Source organism: Kogia breviceps, chromosome 6, assembly GCF_026419965.1.
Source record: "Kogia breviceps isolate mKogBre1 chromosome 6, mKogBre1 haplotype 1, whole genome shotgun sequence".
Classification (NCBI taxonomy): Eukaryota; Metazoa; Chordata; class Mammalia; order Artiodactyla; family Physeteridae; genus Kogia; species Kogia breviceps.
Window position 1 is genome coordinate 67,116,595 of NC_081315.1, and position 17,034 is coordinate 67,133,628.

The following is a 17,034-nucleotide window of genomic DNA, read 5'->3' on the forward strand; positions in this document are numbered from 1 at the left end:
TGATGTTCTATCACTTTACTAATTACAGTTTTAGACTAATCATGTAATACTATCTGTATAAAAATATTCAATTAGTCAGAATTTTATATCAAATTTTGTATCTAATTTCTTAACCGTTCTGGATAAGGCAGATTTTACTGACTAATCTTTTATTTGGAGAGAATCAAGAATCAAATGATGACATTAAACTAAAAATAAAATGATGATTATTGTTCCTTCTAGGTTTCAGTGGTAGCTCAACTATAACAAATATAGCTAATATTTATTGAATGCTTAACCATGTGCCACGTGCTTTAAACTGCCAAGTATTTTATAACCATTATGTCATTTGATCTCTACAATAACCCTAAAAAGCAGGAATTAGCACTATCCTGATTTTACAGACAAGAAAATTGATGTCTAGATAGGTTACGTAATTTATTCATTATCACACAGGTAGTAAATGATGTGGCCAGGAGTTGAATCCATGTCTGTCTGTCTTCAGAGCCCTCTATTATAAAAGACTGAGCTATACTGCCTCCCATCCATATGCAGTGCCTCAGAATTCCCTGCCATACTTCATAACAATCCTGTTTTATTCTGGTGTAAAACTGTTTTGTGTAAGTCTGACCAAAAAATGAAGAAATTAAAAGAAAACATGAAAGTATTTTTATTTTATCTGAATATTTCTCATTCTGTTCTAGATAATGAATATTTCTTTGTTGATCCTGATCTAAAATTAACCAAAGTGGCCCCAGAGGGATGGAAAGAAGAACCAAAGAAAAAGAGCAAAGCCTCCGTTAATTTTACTTTGTTTTTTCGAATTAAATTTTTCATGGATGATGTTAGTCTAATACAGTGAGTACACAAGAGTTTCTATGTTTCTCTTTTTGGCCACTGGTCTTTTGACCCTGTAGTTTACTGATTTATTTTATTCTGAATTATTTTGAGTTATTTCAAATAATTATTGAAATAATGATTTTCAATAATTATTTTATTATTGAATTATTGAATTCTGATCAATATTATTTTATTCTGATCAATGATAAAGTCGTATTTATCATTGCTTATTATTTTTTTGAATTATTTTATTTTGATAGTCTTCTTTATCATAAAAGAAGTATTTCCTTCAATCTAGTTTATTAATTTCTTATGCTTAATCATAAGCCATCTTGGCAACTAAACTTATATGCCAATAAAAAAAATCACCCCAAGATTCAAGATCAAAAGCCTAGATGTTTTGTGTATGTATTTGTTTTCCCAGACATACTCTGACCTGTCATCAGTATTATCTTCAGCTGCGAAAAGATATCTTGGAGGAGAGGATGCACTGTGATGATGAGACTTCTTTATTACTAGCATCCTTGGCTCTACAAGCTGAGTATGGAGATTATCAGCCAGAGGTAGGATTTATTTTTTTCTCCAGGACAAATTTTCCATTGGTGTTCTTATCCTCGGCATGATTAAAGAGTAAACCTGGTTGAGGTGCTTGCTGTTTATATCTGGAGATTTTTGAGGCTAATTTGATGCCTCAGAATGACCGAGTTCCCTATGTATATTGGTTATTTCAAATCATGCAGTGTGGGATCTATCTTCCTTCCTTCCTTCCTTCCTTCCTGCTCTCTTTCTTTCTTTCTTTTTCTTTCTTTCTCTCTCTCTTTCTCTCTCCCTCCCCCCTCCCTTACTCTCCCTCTCCCTCCCTCCCTCCCTTCCTTCCTTCCTTTCTTTTTTTTTCTGTTTAAAAATTATATCCTGTTTCAGAGTTTTGGGATATCTAGCACTTACCCTTCCTTCTCCCTATTTCTAACTAACAAATACTAGATATAAGGGTTATCAACCAAATCTGGATCAAAGGGATCTTCCACCTTCCACATGGATCCATGCAGTGATAGGCTGAGAACCCAGCAGAGCTCACTGTATGGAGAACACATGTTCAAGGCCAAATGCACCTGAATACAAGTGGACCTAAGAGGAAGCAGGGAGCAAGAAGAGATTGTGCCACTCAAGCAGCATCCTTCACAACATTAATCCTTAACTGTAGTGACATTTGGCCTTTGATTGTCAGTCTCTCAAGCTTGCTGATCAGTTCAGTCATTTTACTTCACTGAATAAAAGAGAAAGACAGATGCACTTTCTCTAAAACTCATTCCTCAGAGAGAACTATAAATAGGAGTACCTTATCTCTTGTTGAGGCAAGAACTTTTTAAGATAGGAGGAAGAGGGCAAACAGAATTTCTTACAAAAACACTCTCCTTCTAGGTTCACGGTGTGTCTTATTTTAGACTGGAGCATTATTTACCTCCCCGAGTGATGGAGAAACTTGATTTATCCTACATTAAAGAAGAGTTACCGAAATTGCATAATACCTATGTGGGAGCTTCTGAAAAAGAGACAGAGTTAGAATTTTTAAAGGTAAGCATGCAAGATTACAAATGATAAACTTTGTATCTTTTTCAAAGTAAGGAAGAAGTGTTGGAAGACATACATCTAAAAGCTCAGGTGCCAATAACTGATGCTATATGCTTTATCTCAACTCATTTATTCCTGACTAAAACCATGGTATTTTAATTCTCATTTTGTAAAAGAGAGAACTGAGGCTCAGAGAGGAAATGTAATGTTCCCAAAGTCAGTGGCTGATAGGTGGAGCAAAACTATGATTTGAACCCATATCTATCTGGCTATGGATTTTATGCTTTTATCCTATTTCATACTCTCAAAATCAAGATATATTATAAAGAAGAAACAATTGGATTTTGTGACTGTCTGGATAAGAAAGGCAAGTTGAAACTAATTCTAGAGTTGTTTTGCTTTGTTTTTTCTTAAAAAGCTTAAGATTTAATTATATCTTCTAAAAATAGTCTTTCCATTAATGCCAACTAATTCACACAGGGGAAGGGGGTTAGAAAAATTGATTTATAGTTTCAGTTCTGCCACCATGTTCCTATAAGACCTCAGATGAATAACAGTGCATTTATGATTAGAAAAGACAGTAGTACTATGCAAACTTCCAATGTGAACAGCAAATATATGATAATATTCTATTGAGAAGAGAAAATTCAGAATATTCTCCTCTTGGGGGGACTTCCCCAGTGGTTAAAACTCCCTGCTTCCACAGCAGGGCGTGCAGGTTCGATTCCAGTCGGGGAACTAAGATCCCATATGCCCTGTGGCGTGGCCGACAAAAAAATAAAATAAAATAAAAGAATATTCTCCTCTTGCAGCTCCCCAGGATATAACAGCATGCCTTAAATTTGCTGCTCCATAATAAGGGAATGTAGCCAAGTTTCCCAGCCCCACAAATATCTATAAAGGGGTTTCATTCACAGCCTTATACCACCTTTAATCTAGTATTCATGGTAAGAAAGGCAGGGTGGTTTGTTTTAGGTTGACTCTACTTTTAAAGACGTTACCTTATGTACTTATTTTTTCCCTCGGTTATTACATGTTTATACTTGTAGGAAGTAAATATCAAGTTATATTTTTATTAATAAAGGTAAAAGACAGATTAACACAGCAGAAATTATTTGCATGGGGATTTTAAGACAGTCTTGCATTTGAATTCTTGTTTCAACCAGCTGGGTAAACTTGGACAGTACACTTTAACCTCTCTGAGCTTCAGTTTTCCCCATATAAGTAGTGTGCTTAATGCATACATAGTAGGCTGCCCTTTTCCTTCTAATAATGTATCCCGTTACTCCTCTTCTCTTCAGCTTGAGCATCTTTCTTGTAACCTAAGAATTTTTTTTTTTTTTTTTTTTTTTTTTTTTTCTTTCGGTACGCGGGCCTCTCACTGTTGTGGCCTCTCCCATTGCGGAGCACAGGCTCCGGACGCGCAGGCTCAGCGGCCACGGCTCACGGGCCCAGCCGCTCCGCGGCACGTGGGATCCTCCCGGACCGGGGCACGAACCCGCATCCCCTGCATCGGCAGGCGGACTCTCAACCACTGCGCCACCAGGGAAGCCCTAACCTAAGAATTTTCTTAAAAATTTCATTAATATACCCTTCCAAGGTTACCCTTCTGCTATATATCATATTGCCTCTGAAAAACTTTTATGTCCTTCTGTAAATCTGCTTTATTGAGGTATAATTTACATACAATAAAATTGAGACTTTTAAATGTTCAATTCAGTGAGTTTTGAAAATATATATACAGTTGAGCAACCATTTCCACAACCATGATAAAGAACAAGGGTTAGGAAACTGTGGTCTGCCTATTTTATAAGTAAACTTTGATTGGAACTCGGCCATGCTCATTTGTTTCCCTGTTGTCTGTATCTGCTTTCACACTACAACAGCAGGGTTAAGTAGTTACAACAGAGATCATATGGCCCACACAGCCGAAAATGTTTCCTATCTAGCCCTTTACATAAAAAGTTTGCCAAAAATATAACACACTTCCAACACCAAAAATTTCCCTCATGTCCCTGTCCATTCAATCCCTTCCCCCCTATTCCTAACCTCTGGCAAATACTGATCTGCTTTCTATCACCATAATTTTTTCTTTTCTAGCATTTCATTTAAAGAATCATATATTGCAAAGTCTTCTGTGTCTGGTTCTTTTCACTTAGAATAATGCTTTTGAGATTCATCCATGTGTGGTGTGTATAGTTTGTTTATTATGGCTGAGTAGTTTTCTGTTGTACAGATATGCAACGATTTGTTTATTTTTTCTTTAGTTGATGGATATAAAGGTACTTTAAACACTCAAATACACATTTTTGTGTGAACATATGATTTTTCTGTTTCTTTTTTTGGCTGCATTGGTTCTTCATGGCTGCGCGCAGGCTTTTCTCCAGCGCGGGGGCTACTCTTCGTTGTGGTGCGTGGACTTCTCATTGCGGGGGCTTCTCTTGTTGCGGAGCACAGTCTCTAGGTGCGCGGGCTCAGTAGTTGTGGCTCATGGCCTTAGTTGCTCCGCGGCGTGTGGGATCTTCCCGGACCAGGGCTCGAACCCATGTCTCCTGCATTGGCAGGCGGATTCTTAATCACTGCGCCACCAGGGAAGCCCATGATTTTTCTTTTTCTTGAGTAAATACCTACCATTAGGTTTGCTGTGATCTATGGTAAGTGCATGTGTTATTTCTGCAGAACTGCCAAATTGTTCTCAAGTGGTTGTACAGTTTTACAGTACTACCAGTAATGTATGGGATTTCCAGTCGCTCTACACCCTTAACAACACTTGGTATGTTTAGTTTTGTTTTCTTTTTTTTTAAATTTTAGCTATTGAAATAAGGTAAGTAGTAGTTTATGATTGTGGTTTTAATTTGTATTTCCCTAATTACTGTTATTTTGAGCATCTTTTCATATGTTTATTTGTCGCTTGTATATCTTCTTTGTTGATGTGTCTAATAAAATCTTTTGCCCATTTTTGTATCTGGTTATTTTGTATCTGAGAAATATGTATTCTTTATGTATTCTAGATATGATTCCTTATCTCCCAGTCTGTGACTTGCCTTTGTTTTCCTGTCATAGACTTTTTTTTTTTAAATATGGAACGCTTCACGAATTTGCGTGTCATCCTTGTGCAGGGGCCATGCTAATCTTCTCTGTATCGTTCCAATTTTAGTATATGTGCTGCCAAAGCGAGCACTGTCATTGACTTTGTGTGTGTGTGTGTGTGTGTGTGTGTGTGTGTGGTACGCGGGCCTCTCACTGTTGTGACCTCTCCCATTGCGGAGCACAGGCTCCAGACGCGCAGGCTCAGCGGCCATGGCTCACGGGCCCAGCCGCTCCGCGGCATGTGGGATCTTCCCAGACCGGGGCACGAACCCGTGTCCCCTGCATCGGCAGGCGGATTCTCAACCACTGCGCCACCAGGGAAGCCCTGTCATTGACCTTTGAAGCGCAAAAGTTTCTGATGTTAATGAAGCTTCAATTTACCAATTTTTCCTTCTGTGTTTCCTGCTTTTTATGTCCCGTCTATGATATCTTTGTCTAACCCAGAGTCAAATATTTTCTAAATTTGCTAGTTTTAGCTCCTGTATTTAAGTCTGTTATCGTTTTGGGGATAATTTTCATATATTGGCTAAAGTAAGGGTCAAGATTTATTTTCTTGGCATAGGAATACCCAGTTGTTCCAGCAACATTTGTTTAAGAGACTATCCTTTCCATATTAAACAATATTGGTACAACTTCTGTATCTTTAAGTCACCCTTTCCAAGGTGCATTGTTATGTTATGGTATTGTTCCAACAGGTCTGCCAAAGACTGACAGAATATGGAGTTCATTTTCACCGGGTGCACCCTGAGAAAAAGTCACAAACGGGAATACTGCTTGGAGTCTGTTCTAAAGGTGTCCTTGTGTTTGAGGTTCACAATGGAGTTCGCACATTGGTCCTTCGCTTTCCATGGAGGGAAACCAAGAAGATTTCTTTTTCCGTATGTCCATTTTAACCTCTCTTGATTCTACATTTAAATTGGTATTGTCGATTTCAAATGTAACGTATTAATTGACTTTCCTTAAGCAAACTTTAAACCCTGACATTTAGTAGGGCTTGTATGTCTTAATACTATTTAACTCTTCTTTCTTAGTTGTGGGAAGTATTATTGAGATTTTGGTTTTGGTTTTCTCAGAAGGTGATTTTTAAAAGAATTCTTAGCTGGTTACATGCTCAATTAACTTTAGTTAAATTACAACCAAGTTGACTTCTCTGTTAATTCAGAACTTATTCTAGGGTACTAATACTTCTCACATGGAAAAAAACCCTCTAATGTATTTAAGACTGATAATTATCTTAACCCCAGTGAACTTTGTCTAGTTTAGTAATAGGTCCCTCACAGAACTGTATTTGAATCTCAGTGGTCCAGAGATTTACTGACTTGTATGAACTAGCCTCAGGACTTTCTACAGTTTTAAGTTTTAGTGTGTTGTCTCTGGAGATAAAGTTAGGAAAGCAATTTTTAGAAAATCATGTTTATGAAAGATAATGAACTTATATAAAGGCATATTTTGATTTTAGAAGTAGGTGGAAAATCTGAACATTGAAGTGTGATTGGCAGGCCCCAGAGGTAAATCAAAAATCTGTTCAGGTATTTGTTTCCCTAATGGTATTCGGGGACTACTGACATCTTTAGTTTATTTGGGGGCTGAAATATGGTCTCACCAGAACAAACAAAATTTATAAGGTTATAATATCAAAGTCCCAACTGACTGTGGATAATCTTCAACCTAGAGACCTTTGGAATCATTTCTAGACCTGAGGGTTAGTTGGTTGTTTTCCCATGAAACCCAGAGGTACCACTAAGATTAACACATAATAATGTATTCTCTCAGGAAATCCCAGACCATCCTCATCTTCCCAAGATTGTCAAGATCAGGAAATTACCTAGGTTTAACTTACCTTCCCCAATGAAAATGCTGGCAGAGCAAGTGCCTAGAGGAAACCTTGATGAATTAAATACAAATCTAATTTGGACCAGTTTTAAAAGGTCAGCAAATAAAATAATCATCCAGCATTCAGCCGTCATTTACCAGTATCACATCAGCCCTGCAATAAAAATAGAACTAGCTGTGATTAGCTCATTTTTAAAGGTCTCCAGTAATAAAGAATAGCCCACATTTCCCTGCAAACTATTCCCGTCTTTAACAGAACTTGTTTATCCTGTAGTTTGTTCCCTAACACAGAGCTCTCTTTTTTAAACTCTCCTTTTTTCTTCAACTGGCCTCTGGGGAGATGGAAAAGTTACCCTTCACCCTTCTCATCTCTTACAACTGAATTTCCTTAGGCACATTTCTTGTCCAGTCCATCAGTTAACACTTAGGATCAATTATCCTTATGATTTGTTTCAAACCTGTACAGCTTTACAAGTGTGGAGCTCAACATCCTTGGGAATTACTTGATAGTGGTTAAGTGCAGTGTTTGTTAGGAGAAAAATTCCCCAACTATTTGAAGAGTTACTAGGAATGCTACTGGTAGTCAGGATACTAGTTTGGTGCTACTATAGCTTTAACTCCTCTCTAATACTTGCTGATTTCCTTTTCTTAAGAAAGAACAGGGTCCCCGAGATTTCATTGGTAACAACATCTAGCAAGAATTTAATAGTCTTATTTTGTTTTTAAGACCAGGAATTATGAAGATGGCACCTGCATGATTGAAGTTTGAGTAATACTCTGTTATCATATCTTTTGTGAGTCTATAAAATTTGACTTGTCTGAGCCTATTTGTGCATTTGACAGCAAGACAAAGGACATGATATAGAGGAAATAATTTGTACAGTAGAGAAGCCAAGAGCTACAGTAGAATCTAGCTGGGCTTGAGCAATTCTCCAGAGACATTAGTCTTAGATCCCTGACATGTTGAATGCTAGTCTTTTAAGGCATATGGATCACTGCAAGCCTTACCACATAGGTCTCAATATTTCAGGATGTCCTCTTACATAAGAAACATTCGTTTTTAAGAAACAGGGAGATAAAACTGATTAATGATTCTTTTCCTTCCCCAGAAATTGGCAAGAATCACTGTCTCTAAATATTGATGTGTTTCATCTCTCAGCCCAGCAGTTATGTTATCTGGTGTTTCTGCATTCCAACATTTTCCTTAACCTCCCACATCTTCCATCCCAGCCTTCATGCCACCAAGATTTTTCTCAACTGAATCACAGTGCTTATTATTGCATATTAATATCAGTTTTTGTTGAACTTCATTTTCTTTATCTAAGGTGGTAGAACATATATTTCTTGTAATTTCTTTTTAAAATAGCTTTGGTGTTTGTAAACATTGCAGTAAACTCAAAATATCCATAATCTTTAAAGGAAACTGTTTCCCTTGCTGGTGACTGGTATACAGTCTATACAATCTGATTTAGGCTACAATTTCTAAAAGTGGCAAATAATATTAATTTCATTTATTTCCTAAATTTCTAATAATACAGGGTTATATTTTTCTATATTTATATTAGATATAGGTCAATGAGTATTCATGCCTAATAATGTGAAGTAAAAATAATATCTGTACTTATTGTTTCTAAAATTTGGTCATGCCATGAAGTGATAGGAAAATATCCTAATTTTAAATACCCTTGATTAATATTGTAGAAAAAGAAAATCACATTGCAGAATACATCAGATGGAATAAAACACGCCTTCCAAACAGACAACAGTAAGATATGCCAGTACCTGCTGCACCTCTGCTCTTCCCAGCATAAGTTCCAGCTCCAAATGAGAGCAAGACAGAGCAACCAAGATGCCCAGGATATCGGTAAGGAGAAGCAAACTGTGTCAGATGACTCCAGGATAGATGCATGATTTTTGCCACAAACTTTAAAAGAACTTCCACTTTTAGGATGAAAATGACAAGGTATGTAGATGTTAAATGACTAAGTCAAGTTCATAAAGGTGTCATAAATGAAACTGAGATGTCAACTTCATGTTTATTTTGGAAACAGCACCCATCATCAGTCAGGTAGTACCTGTTGAACTATTCTGTGCTGATTGTTAGGCTAGCTGATGTAAATATTGTAAAAGTTTCAGACACATAGACACATTCTGTACTCGTAGTAAACTTACACACTGGGAGATAAGACCAACAAACATGAAACAGTAATACACAATAGAGGGTCAAGGTTTCAATAACAGGTTATATTGTACAGTCTCTGATATACACTACAAGAGGAAAAGGAGATCAGAGGATAGAGTATGTGAGTGGTGGCACTTGAATTGGAATTTGCAGGACAAAAATAATTAAGTAGGTTGACGATAAATGGAAGGGCTTTCCAGATAAGGGAAAGAACATGGGAAACAAGGCGGGAGGCTCTGCACCCAGAATGGGGAAGTCACGTACCATAACAGTTTTTGGGGTGATAGATTTCAGTTTTACTTGGTCACGTCCCTGTTCTGAGACTGTCATGAGTAACCATAGTACCAGTATTCAGGAGGGTGGTTTCTGTTTCTTTTGAAAAGGAACCAACAGAAGAAACCAATTTAGCTCTGAAGAAAATCTCAATCAGAACTGAAATATTTAAAGCTTACTCTGCAAGACCACATGTAGAGATTAAAGTTGTAGAAAGTCTGGTTCTGCATATTAAATTCTTATAGACTTCAGTGAAATACTTTTTTAATCAAGAATTTGATTTAAAAATTAAATGTAATGGCACTGACGACTTTGTGCAGCAGAGCCCTATGAATTCTTTATCTGAAACTTCCCATGTAGGATCAGACTGGGGTGATGGCAACCTATGAATAAATGTTTCTCAGCCTTTCAGAATCAAGATGGTAGGGGCTGTATATTGATTTAAAATGAAGATTCCAGAAATCCGTGTGACACTTAGTGAATCCCAGTCTTTGGGCATTGGGTCCCTGGAATCTGCATTTTAACAGGCTTTCCTCAGTAATGATTTTATGCATGCTACAATATGATAACTGTTGCTGTAATCTCATTATTCCTTTTCTTTCCCTGCTTTGCTCTGCTAAAAAATTTGTATGCTCTTATATATTTTCAAAGTATAGTGAAATATACAGAATGAAGTAAGTCAGAAAGAGAAAAACAAATACCGTATGCTAACACATATATATGGAATCTAAAAAACAAAAACATGGTCATGAAGAACCTAGGGTCAAGACAGGAATAAAGACGCAGACCTACTAGAGAATGGACTTGAGGATACGGAGGGGGGAAGGGTAAGTTGGGACAAGGTGAGAGAGTGGCATGGACACTACCAAATGTAAAATAGATAGCTAGTGGGAAGCAGCCGCATAGCACAGGGAGATCAGCTCTAGCACAGGGAGATCAACTCGGTGCTTTGTGACCACCTAGAGGGGTGGGATAGGGAGGGTGGGACAGAGGGAGACGAGGGAAGAGATATGGGGATATATGTATAGGTATAACTGATTCACTTTGTTATAAAGCAGAAACTAACATACCATTGTAAAGCAATTATACTCCAATAAAGATGTTAAAAAAAAAAAAAGAGGCCACTGCAATGAGAAGCCTGCACACCACAAGGAAGAGTAGCCCCTGCTCGCTGCAACTAGAGAAAGCCTGCACGTAGCAACAAAGACCCAACACAGCCAAAAATAAGTAAATAAAATAAATAATTTTTTTTAAAAAAGTATAGTGAAATAAATTTAGGAGAGCCATTGATATGCTTACTTAAATTAATATTCTATTCAAGTCAGAATTGAAAAATTGAAGGTTACATTATTATAGATGTGGTATAGGGTGCTATAGTAAAGAGTCAGAAGACAAAACTATGAACCAGCCTTCCACCCTCAACATTTCAATGATATATTGTGGTAGTTAAGAACATGAACTGTGGGGCAAGACTGCCAGTGTTCAAACCAAACTCTCTTACTTGCAAGCTCTGAAACCGTGGGCAGGTGACTGAAACTCTCTGCCTTAGTTCCCCATCTGGTAAAATGATTATCATAATGATAAAACCAACATCATAAGGTTATTGTGAAGATGAAATGAATTCATATATGTAAAAGTGCTGGCACAAAATAAGTATTGAATAAATATTCATTATCCTTATCATCATCATCATCAACATTGTTTTACCACGACTACCACTAGTTAGTAGTAGTAGGATGACCTTAGGAAAGTAACTGACGTTTTGAGGTCTCATTTTCTTCACCCATGAAGTGGGAATGTTCTACATATCTCAGTTTTCTCCCTAAGAACACAACTATGTATCCTTAAATTCATATGTAAAAGGACTTTAAGATGGTATTATCTACATCTATTCCCTGATTTTGGTAAGCCTTGAAAGGAATTATTTTCTGCTTGGAAGCAGCTTAGAAGTAACAACCTGCCTACTTAACTGTCTGTACTAGACAAGTGAAAATAACCAGTGTTATCTCTTGGAGGTTGATGGGCTCACAAGTGTATGTTGCTTCTTTAGAGTCATAGGATATGGATGATAGAAAGAACCTTAGAGGCCATTAAGTCCAAAATTTTATTGATGAGGAAACAGGTTCAGAGAAAAGAGTGTCTCACTTAACCTCATAGTCACAGATCAAAGGAGACTAGAACCTGATCTCTTAATTCCTAATCCAGTAGTCTTTCTATAAGATAAGTTTCCAAAGAACTAATTTGCATGGAATTAAGTTAAGATTAATAATCATTTACTGAGCACTTGTTACATGCCAGGTGCTATGGGTTACAAAAATAAATGAAGGGCTTCCCTGGTGGCGCAGTGGCTGAGAGTCCGCCTGCCGATGCAGGAGACACGGGTTCGTGCCCTGGTCCGGGAAGATCCCACGTGCCGCGGAGCGACTGGGCCCATGAGCTATGGCCGCTGGGCCTGTGCGTCCGGAGCCTGTGCTCCGCAACGGGAGAGGCCACAACAGTGAGAGGCCCGCATACCGCAAAAAAAAAAAAAATAAAAAAAAAATAAAAAAAAAATAAATAAAAAATAAATAAATAAATAAATGAAGCCCCTCTCCTCAAAAGAGCATACAATTTAGTTGACGATATAAGGAAATACAAAACAAGTACAAGAGACTGAATAACAGCACAGTGTGGATTGCAGACTGAGTGTGGAACTAACAAAGGCTTTGAGTTCAAATTTGAAACATTAGTAATAAGATGTAGGTTCATTCTAATGTCCTTTCCCGTCCTGGTGGTCCATGTTGGAGTCCTTTCCAGGTGAAAGGCAGTAGGACAGTAGATAAGTGGGTGGTTTATTATTTCATCCCATGGATACGTGCAACACTTTAAGTTCTACCCAGGAATGAGCTATGAATGGATTTGAATAGCATAATTCTTGGTATGTTTACAAAACAGGTATAACTTAAGCTGAACTGGTGGTCCCTATGCCTGCCAAAGTTTGGTCTACATTTTCCTTTAGCGTGAAGAAAATGTTTCGGTATAGAGGCATTTCCCAGTAGTTGAATCTGTTTAAGACTCAGTTTTTGTGTCTTTGAATAAAGTCTGCTCTCAAAGTAAAAGAAAATAGAATTAATGTTATTAATTAATGTTATCTGCTCTCATAAAACTCTATTAAAGATTATACTGGGAATTTTAAAACAAAAGTTTTTTTTTTATTGTCATGTTTCAACTTGGTGTCCACTTCTACTTCAGAGAAAGAATGTTGAATTTTCCTGGTGATGAGACATGTTTATTTTTTTTTAATATCTTTATTGGAGTATAATTGCTTTACAGTGGTGTTAGTTTCTCCTGTACAACAGAGTGAATCAGCTATATATATATACACATATCCCCTCCCACTTGAGCCTCCCTCCCTCCCACCCTCCCTGTCCCACCCCTCTACGTGGTCACAAAGCAGCGAGCTGATCTCCCTGTGCTATGCAGCTGCTTCCCACTAGCTATCCCTTTTACATTTGGTAGTGTATATATGTCAATGCTACTCTCTCACTTCATCCCAGCTTCCCCTTCCTTCCCTGTGTCCTCAAGAGACATGTTTATTTAAACTTCATTCTGATGCATGAATATGAAAGAGTTGCATTGTTTTCCTATCTGTTTACTCCTGAGATGAAATATTGATTATTAATCTTCCTAGGAATTAGAAGATAAATGAAACAGAATCTTCAGATCTAAATCAGCAACATTTGACATTCTCTTTTTAAAAAACAAGTTTTTGCAGCTGTTTTACATAGTGGTCAAGCTGTATTGGTACTTTCCATGGGGAGACCAGTTGGGGTGCCTTGTGATGTGGATTACTAATGCATGAACAACCAGACCATTTGAAATTCTATGCTTCTTGACCTTTATATACATGAAAGGATTTTGATGCCAAAATTCTGTGATGCAGTACTTTCGTTTATAGCCTCAAATGTTCCAATACTGACATGACATTGGTTCTCACAAAACAGAATAGCCAATCACTTGTTATAAGGTATCTCTAAATTTGACCCCTAAAAGAATACTTTGGATATGTATTTAGGAGTGAAAGGAATTTAAGCATAAAGAGAACCCCAGCTCCTTAATCATGTTAATTAACAGAAACAAAAAAGACAAGTAATGTGTGATTCTTTTGTGGCCCCTGGGCCTCAGTTAAATCAGGAAAAGTCTACAAGGTTGGGAGGTGGTACTGGCATAGTAAGGAAATGACAGAAAATTTGCCATAAAAGGCTTTTGTTTTGGTTTGGGGGTTTGGGGTTTTGGGGTTTTTGGTTTTGTTTGTTTTTTAGTAGTAGTTTTATTGAGACCTAATTCACATACCATACAATTTACCCACTTAAAGTGCACAATTCAATAATTTTTAGTATATCCACATTGTTAACAGAGTTGTGCAAACATCACCACAATCTGCCATAAGCTTTTAAAAACATAATAAGAACTTTTTCTCTGGGCAAAACTCTCCTCTGCACAGCTTTTTTTCAGGCATGATCTCACTATACTGGCCTATCCAGGTTTTATCTCTCCCTCTCCCCATCCTTGATTTGCTGGTATTTTAGCAGAGACACTACTAGTGATAAAATTTTCTCTGTCAAATGTCATTCACCTTTCTAACTGAAAACTGTATTGGGGTCAGCAAGCCTGAATGAAGCCCAAACATTATTAGATCCAGAAAAATCACTAGATGAAGTAAGGCAATGCTGACCAGGCCCTGGCTGTGAGAAAGCTACAAGGATGGAGAGACGGTATGAAAACCAGAATCTTCCAAACTCCTTTTTAAAATCCTCGATTGCCACTCTTTGAAAGCTACCTACTTCTGATGGCAATCAAAATGATTAAAAATTGCATGCTGTTTTTTATTTATTAAAATAGCTCTTCTCATAAGAGGTTCTATGGTGTTTCCATCATGTAAAGCAATCCTATTTCCTTGTAGAGAAAGCTTCGTTTAGGAGCCTGAATCTCCAAGCAGAGTCCGTTAGAGGATTTAATATGGGACGAGCAATCAGCACTGGTAGTCTGGCCAGCAGCACCCTGAACAAACTTGCCGTTCGACCTCTGTCAGTTCAAGCTGAGATTCTGAAGAGGCTATCCTGCTCAGAGCTGTCGCTTTACCAGCCATTGCAAAACAGTGCAAAAGAGAAGAGTGACAAAGCTTCTTGGGAGGAAAAGCCTAGAGGGATGAGTAAATCATACCACGATCTGAGTCAGGCCTCTCTCTATCCTCATCGGAAAAATGTCATTGTTAACATGGAATCCCCACCACAAACCATTGCAGAGTTGGTAGGAAAACCATTTCACCAGATGGCGAGATCTGATACGGAATCTTTGGCAGGATTCACAAAACTTAATAAGTAAGAACATACTTAACTAACCCAAACTACATATTTGTAAATTCTGCATTTCCTACTTTTGTTTTTGTTTTGACAATTTATTATTTTCATCATACTTTTTTACATTGACACTTCCCCCCCACCTTCCTTTTCCCTCTTTAGTTCAAAGTCTGTTGCAAGTTTAAATAGAAGTCCTGAAAGGAGGAAACAGGAATCAGACTCCTCATCCTTTGAAGACCCTGGTCAAGCATATGTTATAGGTCAGCATAAACAAGCTTACCTTCTTTCTCCCTTACCTTATGCTCATAATGAAGTGAATGAGACAGTGTTAATTACCAGGAAATTATTTTTGGTTGTATGTCCTAATTATCAAAACTTTTTGTGAATATAAAATTTTAGGCTACTTAAAAAGTACCAAGTCAAATCAAAAATTGATTTAACAAGTGATTACCTCATGGCACAGACTGTTAGCTTTCTCTTGGTCACAGTTAAAGGCCATGGCATTTTTTTTTTTTTTAACTTTTATTACCAAGCTTCACTTCCTATATATCCTACTTGATGCTTTTCAACTGTTTGCCACCCTGTTTTAAATTTATTTATTTATTTATTTATGGCTGTGTTGGGTCTTCGTTTCTGTGTGAGGGCTTTCTCCAGTTGTGGCAAGTGGGGGCCACTCTTCATTGCAGTGCATGGGCCTCTCACTATCGAGTCAGACGCGCAGGCTCAGTAATTGTGGCTCATGGGCCCAGTTGCTCTGTGGCATGTGGGATCTTCCCAGACCAGGGCTCGAATCAGTGTCCCCTGCATTAGCAGGCAGATTCTCAACCACTGCACCACCAGGGAAGCCCCAAGGCCATGACATTCTGACCAAGAGAACCCAGGTAGTCTGGTGCCATGGCTTTGGATAGCCTTCCTTTGTATTTTCCTTACAGTCTGTGAGAGTAGACTCCACTAATGCTACATTTTTTTTTAAGAAAAGTTTATTTAGGGTACTTTCAGAATGGAATTCTGTCTAGAAAGAGATAGTTTTATGAAATGTGCTATGGTTGTTAGGTAGAAATTCTTAGTTGATTTAAGTTTTCTCAATTTCTCCCAGCTAGCTGGGGCCTATGAACTATTTAAGTATAGACAGAAGTTACTTGTGTTTATAAATACACACTACCTTATAAAATAAACAGGATTCCTGTTGTTTTGTGCATCTTCAATGCGAACTGCATGGGAATCAATCTTTTAGAAAAGTAGATATTTAAGCACAGAGGTCTGAATGACTACTCAGAATAGGAAACAACTGGGCAGACAAGCAGTCAACAAGGATACCCTTTTTTACCGTTGTTTTACTAAATAATACTAATTAACTCTCCCTTGGAACTAAGTGTGATCATAACTACAAAGTTAAAAAGTATTTTCTCACCCTGTAATTGGATTGGGGATATGTGGAGTAAATGAAGTCAGGAAGAGAACTACACTATAATTGATAAATATTCATGAAAGATCACATTACTTTATTAATATAGGTTTCCACAGCTTTCAGAGATTATACTGTCATCAATTTAAATTGAATTGGTTAAAAAACTTTAAACAGATGAAAGACAAGACTCCATCTTATAGGTCACCCTATGCGTTGAAAATAGCCTAAAAAGACACTGATTTAATCTTTCAGAAAATAATTTTCAAACTGTATTCATATATAATGGAATCTCTTACAGATTCTAAGCTATTTTCATTAGGAAAACTTTGTTCTACATAAAAATTCATCACATATCAGATACAGAGTAGTGAATATTCCATAGAAAAACACAAGTAAAATAAAATTCAACCATAAAAAAATTATTTTCTGCATTTGTTTTTGATGATCGAATATTGAACTTTCTTTGAACATTTGAACAGATACTTTTAAAACTCATTTTAGTTTCATCATTTCATATATAA

At 37.2% G+C, this 17,034-nt stretch overlaps 1 protein-coding gene and 1 non-coding gene across 13 annotated transcripts in view; one reads left to right on the forward strand and one right to left on the reverse strand.

Annotated features, from left to right (window-relative positions):
* Positions 1-17,034, forward strand: part of PTPN13 (protein tyrosine phosphatase non-receptor type 13) — a 209,904-nt gene that overhangs the window by 113,611 nt on the left and 79,259 nt on the right. For 9 of the 12 annotated variants that reach the window (XM_059066385.2, XM_059066378.2, XM_067036011.1 and 6 more), the window contains 7 exons: positions 684-837; positions 1,244-1,382; positions 2,239-2,391; positions 6,174-6,356; positions 9,013-9,175; positions 14,709-15,126; positions 15,268-15,365. In XM_059066385.2, the coding sequence (XP_058922368.1) occupies positions 684-837; positions 1,244-1,382; positions 2,239-2,391; positions 6,174-6,356; positions 9,013-9,175; positions 14,709-15,126; positions 15,268-15,365 (1,308 nt within the window). The remainder of the gene's footprint in view (positions 1-683; positions 838-1,243; positions 1,383-2,238; positions 2,392-6,173; positions 6,357-9,012; positions 9,176-14,708; positions 15,127-15,267; positions 15,366-17,034) is intronic. The other 3 variants (XM_067036014.1, XM_059066386.2, XM_059066387.2) reach the window with 1 other exon arrangement.
* Positions 5,463-5,569, reverse strand: LOC131759061 (U6 spliceosomal RNA). The gene has a single exon (XR_009336390.1). It is a non-coding gene; the product is annotated as a U6 spliceosomal RNA (small nuclear RNA).